Raw genomic sequence first — 6,415 nt, forward strand, 5'->3', positions numbered from 1 at the left:
AAGTAACACTTTCATGCAAAGGCCTCCAGTTGAGCCTAATTAAATAATACCGTTTTCAGCATATATAACTCAAAATCTCTGGAATTCTTCTCTCTAAAAAGAGAAATCAGAATTTCCAGATAAATTTTTTTAAAGTCACTTAGATACTTTCAGTGTAAGGGAAGAAAACGCATTGAAATGCTACTGTAATCTGCCTGTATCCTTACATGTCAAGTTGCCCATGTCTTACTTCCCCTGGGGGAACATTACAAATTACTTTATAAACTGAAGGCCATTTCTCTATATGACATATGTGTAGATGACTTTTACCTTCTTCTGTTCTGCCATCCACCTGATTAGAATCCTCAGTATTAGTCTCAGGAGAATGATGTTCAAAACTCTTTTTAAGTTGTTGCAAAAACACTTCCATAGATAAGGTAAAATGAAGTTCTTTGTTGTTTAGCCAGTGCACAACAAAAGGTCCACTTTTTTCTTCATTTTCACCAAGACTTAGAGATGTGATAGAAGGGAGTAGAGGAATATCTACCAGAAAAAGATATTGACATTTCTGAGAACTAAACAAGCTTGGTCGAAAAAAAATTTTAGATAAATGTTTTTTAAGCAGAAACCCCACAATGAAAAAAATAAATCTAAGTGTATTGCCACTTGCCATTCCTCTCACCAACATCATCTGCTTTCAGACTTGTTCCACACAGAGGTTCTTTGGTGTGCTTACATTAGGATAACAGTAGGGTCCTGCAATGTCATATCTCCTTGATGTAACACTGTCCATATAGGTTAATTTACCTTATTTTTTGCTACTACAGCTCAGTATGAACCAAACCATTTAAACATAATTTCCCAACATTTAGTCTACAATAGATGCTGCAGTAGATATACACCGTAATCAAAGACCACAGGCTTACATTAGCAAAAATTAGTACAGAGACCAGAAAATGCCCTCTGTCACACCATCATAAAACCCCAGGAGTTCTGGTTCTGATATATTCTATTAATTCACATTGCTGTTTGATGGCATTTGGTGTTCCATGTTGCTCTGAAAAAAAAAAGCAGTAATCACAAGTGTGTGACAGAAGCAAGGATGAGACTGCTGCAGAGTAACATAATCAAAACTAAGCAAGGCTAAAAAGCAGGTAGGTGACTTATAGCAATTTCCTCAAATCCATGATACAGCAATATGTTAAAATCTCATACTGCATATAATTCCCACCTAGAAGTCTCCATGTATAGTCATTTCCTTCTGCTCCCTATTTATGCAGCATTACTTAAATTCCACGTCCTGGGTGTACTAGTTTGAAAACGAACCAGTGGGAGGCACTAAGTCAGAATAACAATTTAATGGAAATTAAAGAAAAGGGGAAAAAAAAAGGTAAAAGAAAACACTGTCAAACTGACAGAGTCAAGGTACAACCTGACACCCTGTTAGGCAGGGTGGTGGTAGCAGTCTGGTAGAATGGTGGCTGCAGTCCTCTGAAGCAGTGATCCTGTAGTAAAACAGTCTGCTCTTCCTCAGGAAGTCCAGTGGTGGCTGTGTAGCTCCTGTCCTCTGGAAATCCAGTGGGAAGCCAGTGTCTCTGGTGTTCAGCCTCAGATTACATCCACGATGGGATGCTTGGTTCCTCCCTCTGGGCGGAGCATCTCACAATGGGGTAACGAGTCATGAGGCCAAGTGTTGATTAGGCTCATTAACAGGAGATAGTCCGGAGGGAGTTATCTCTGAGTCAGGCGGCAGGACAATGATGGGCAATTAACAGAAAGATAGTCTGGGGGGAGGAGGCAAGGAAACACTGCCCCACCTGGTTTCAACGGCTCCTGAGGATGGTAATAGAATACACTGCAACCCAGGACATTATCCACCCCTTATTCTATTACCATCTACATTATCCCAAACCAATACCTTCTTAAACTCTAAAACACACATACATATATATATATATATACACAGTGAAACCTACACACCGTTCTCACCTAAGATTAGGTCTCCTTGTGGTACACAACGGGTTTCCCCATCTTTCTGCATTACCCACCAAGTGCAACCAGGTCCTTGAGCAAAGACAATCCCACGGATGGGTTTGTCTTTGCCTGAGGTGGGATTAATCCAAACAGTCTTTCCTAAAATACCTCTCAGGTGTACCACAGGGACTCTATCTCCATCCACTGTGTGCAAGGGTTCAGACTCGGCAGGACCAGCTCGATTGATGGACCCTCGGGTATTGACTATCCAGGTGGCCTTTGCTAAGTTCACTTCCCAATTTTTGAAGGTCCCCCCACCAAGTGCCTTTAGGGTAGTTTTAAGTAGTCCATTGCAGCGTTCAACTTTTCCAGCAGCTGGTGCATGATAAGGAATATGATATATCCATTCGATACCGTGTTCTCTGGCCCAGGTGTTGATGAGGCTATTCTTAAAATGAGTCCCGTTGTCTGATTCAATCCTATCAGGGGTGCCATGTCTCCACAGGACTTGCTTTTCCAGGCCCAGGATGGTGTTCCGGGCTGTAGCATGAGGCACAGGGTAGGTCTCCAGCCATCCAGTGGTTGCTTCAACCATGGTCAACACGTAGTGCTTGCCTTGGCGGGTTTGGGGAAGGGTGATGTAGTCAACTTGCCAGGCTTCACCATACCTGTACTTTGACCATCGTCCACCGTACCACAGAGGCTTCACCCGCTTGGCCTGTTTGATTGCAGCACAGGTCTCACAACTGTGGATGACCTGTGAGATGCTGTCCATGGAAAGGTCCACCCCTCGGTCACGGGCCCATCGGTATGTTGCATCTCTCCCCTGATGACCAGAGGCATCATGGGCCCAACGAGCTAGGAATAATTCTCCCTTGTGCTGCCAGTCCAGATCCACCTGTGATACTTTCACCTTGGCAGCTCGGTCCACCTGCTCGTTGTTGCGATGCTCTTCATTAGCCCGACTCTTGGGTACGTGCGCATCCACGTGTCGAACCTTCACGGTCAGCTTCTCTACTCGGGCGGCGATGTCCTGCCAAATCTCAGCGGCCCAGATGGGCTTCCCTCTGCGCTGCCAGTTGGCCTTTCTCCAGCGATCCAGCCATCCCCACAGAGCATTAGCTACCATCCATGAGTCGGTGTAGAGATAGAGCCTCGGCCACTTCTCTCGTTCAGCAATATCCAAAGCCAGCTGGACGGCTTTAAGCTCTGCAACCTGACTCGATCCACCTTGTCCCTCGGCAGCTTCTGCAACTCGTCGTGTGGGGCTCCATACTGCAGCTTTCCACTTTTGATTAGCGCCTACAATTCGGCAGGAACCATCAGTGAAGAGGGCATAACGTCTTTCAGTCTCCGGTAGCTCATTATATGGTGGGGCTTCCTCAGCACGAGTCACTTGCTCTTCCTCTTCTTCAGAGGATAATCCAAAAGTCTCACCTTCAGGCCAGTTTGTTATAATTTCTAGAATCCCAGGGCGATTCGGGTTTCCAATACGGGCACGCTGCGTGATGAGGGCGATCCACTTGCTCCATGTGGTGTCGGTGGCATGATGCGTGGAAGGAACCTTTCCCTTGAACATCCACCCCAGCACCGGTAGTCGGGGTGCCAGAAGCAACTGTGCTTCAGTGCCACTTACCTCTGAGGCAGCCTGGACTCCTTCATAAGCTGCCAAGATTTCCTTCTCTGTGGGAGTGTAGTTGGCCTCAGACCCTCTGTAGCTTCGGCTCCAGAATCCCAGTGGTCGGCCACGAGTCTCACCAGGCACCTTCTGCCAGAGGCTCCAGGACAGACCATTGTTCCCGGCTGCAGAGTAGAGCACATTCTTCACCTCTGGTCCTGTCCTGACTGGGCCAAGGGCTACCGCATGAGCGATTTCCTGCTTGATTTGGGCAAAGGCTTGCTGCTGTTCAGGGCCCCAGTGGAAATCATTCTTCTTGCGGGTAACCAGGTAGAGAGGGCTCACGATCTGGCTGTACTCGGGAATGTGCATCCTCCAGAAACCTATGGCGCCTAGGAAAGCTTGTGTTTCCTTCTTGCTGGTCGGTGGAGACATCGCAGTGATCTTATTGATGACCTCGGTGGGAATCTGACGTCGTCCATCTTGCCACTTTACTCCCAGGAACTGGATCTCTTGGGCAGGTCCCTTGACTTTGCTCCTTTTGATGGCAAAGCCAGCTTCCAGGAGAATCTGGATGATTTTCTCTCCTTTCTCAAACACTTCCTTTGCTGTGTTTCCCCACACGATGATGTCATCGATGTATTGCAGATGTTCTGGAGCCTCACCCTTTTCCAATGCAGTCTGGATCAGTCCGTGGCAAATGGTGGGACTGTGCTTCCACCCCTGGGGCAGTCGGTTCCAGGTGTATTGCACACCCTTCCAGGTAAAAGCAAACTGGGGCCTGCATTCTGCTGCCAAAGGAATGGAGAAGAAGGCATTGGCAATGTCAATAGTGGCGTACCACTTCACTGCTTTGGACTCCAGCTCGTACTGAAGTTCCAACATGTCCGGCACAGCGGCGCTCAATGGTGGCGTGACCTCATTCAGGCCACGGTAGTCCACCGTCAGCCTCCATTCTCCACTGGACTTACGCACTGGCCATATAGGGCTGTTGAAAGGTGAATGGGCCTTGCTGACCACCCCTTGGCTCTCCAGTTTGCGAATCATCTCATGGATGGGAACCACAGAGTCTCTGTCGGTGTGGTATTGCCGGCGGTGCACTGTTGCTGTGGCGATTGGCACCTGTTGTTCTGCAACTCTTAGCAGTCCCACGGCAGAGGGGTCATCTGAGAGGCCAGGCAATGTACTCAGTTGTCTGATATCTTCTGTCTCCACAGCAGCTATCCCAAAAGCCCAACGATGTCCTTTTGGGTCCTTGAAATATCCATTTCTGAGATAGTCTATGCCGAGAATGCACGGGGCCTCCGGGCCAGTCACGATGGGGTGTTTCTGCCACTCGTTCCCAGTTAAACTCACTTCAGCTTCCAGTACAGTCAGCTGCTGGGATCCTCCTGTCACCCCAGAAATAGAAATGGGTTCTGCTCCCACATACCTTGATGGCATCAAAGTACATTGAGCACCGGTGTCAACCAAAGCCGTGTATCTTTGTGGGTCAGATGTGCCAGGCCATCGGACCCACACAGTCCAAAAGACCCAATTCTCCCTTTCCTCTACCTGGCTAGAGGCAGGGCCCCTCTATTCCTGGTCATGTTGCATGTTGCTCCCTTCCGGTGAATACGTTCCTGAGGTCCCTTCAAGAGGATCAGTCATATTATCATTCCGGTACCGTCTGGAGTTCTGTGTGCGGGAGACCGGAGCAATGTTGACTCTAGATGCGCTTCTTGTGGTAGTTGTCCCTCTTTTTAGTTCACGTACCTGAGCTGCTAAGGAGGAGGTGGGTTTTCCATCCCACTTACTCATGTCTTCTCCATGTTCCTGAAGGAAAAACCAGAGATTACCTCGTGGGGTGTATCCTCTCTCCCTGGTTGGGGGTCGCTGGCTCCTAATGGCAGAGACTCTTGTTGGTTCTGGTGGGATGTGGTAAATCTCTTCCTTAAGTTCCTTTTTCAATTTCTGATGGCCTTCTTCAATCAAGCCCCGGACTTGCTCAGCCAGCCTTGTTTCCACGGATGAGACATGGGTGCGAAACGGGGCTGTGATGGTGTCCTCGTAAATCCTCAGTTTGTTCACCAAGACGCCCACCCTGTCCTCGCCTTCCCTCCATTGCAGCGTTGCCAGGTAACGGGAGTATAGCTCTGGTCCAAGGCGTGCGAACCTCAACCACATCTGTGACGTGCACTGGACACCATCTGGGCTCTTAGGAAATCTCTCGTCTTCTGAGAAAATGATCTCCAGCACAGCCAATTCCCTCAGGCACCGGATACCTTGTTCCATTGTGCTCCATTTTCCTTGGTGCACCTGGAGGTCTTCTTTACAAAGGTACCTGTCCCTTACACTTGTAAGCAGTCGCCGCCAGAGGCTGAGGGTTTCTTGGGTTCTCCCGATCCCCTGGTCAATGACCACATCCCGGGACAGAGATCCCAGTTGCCTGGCCTCACTTCCGTCCAGAATGGTGTCATTGGCTGCAGCGTCCCAGATGCGGAGCAGCCAGGTCAGGATAGACTCATTCGTCTGGCAGGTGAATTCCCTCCGCAGGTCTCGCAGCTCACCCAGGGATAGCGACCGAGTGATGATCTCTGGCTCTGCCTCTTCTGCTGGGTGCGAAGGTCCTGCTGCATCCTCGTCAGTCACTATGCGGACTGATTTGCTTTTTGATTTCTTCTTCTGCACGGGGGCAACTGCAATCGGTTTAGGCTGTTCTGGTTCAGTGATGGTTTGCATGGGGACGCTGACAGTGCTTTTGGTTCCTTTCTCCTCTGAGTCAGTCTGCGTAGAAATGGACGCTGTTGTTTTACATTTGGTTCCTTTCTCCTCTGTGACAGTCTGCGTGGAAATGGATGCGGT

General features: G+C 48.8%; 1 protein-coding gene across 5 annotated transcripts in view; it reads right to left on the reverse strand.

Moving 5' to 3' along the window:
• The window catches only part of DMXL1 (Dmx like 1), a 74,199-nt gene that overhangs the window by 48,638 nt on the left and 19,146 nt on the right, over positions 1–6,415 (reverse strand). For all 5 annotated transcript variants that reach the window (XM_042013142.1, XM_042013139.1, XM_042013141.1 and 2 more), the window contains exon 9: positions 310–522. In XM_042013142.1, coding sequence (XP_041869076.1) covers positions 310–522 — 213 coding nt within the window. The remainder of the gene's footprint in view (positions 1–309; positions 523–6,415) is intronic.

This window comes from Corvus kubaryi, unplaced genomic scaffold (genome assembly GCF_017639235.1).
Source record: "Corvus kubaryi isolate FWS band 111438036 unplaced genomic scaffold, C.kubaryi_AGA036_p1.0 split1-37296, whole genome shotgun sequence".
NCBI lineage: Eukaryota > Metazoa > Chordata > Aves > Passeriformes > Corvidae > Corvus > Corvus kubaryi.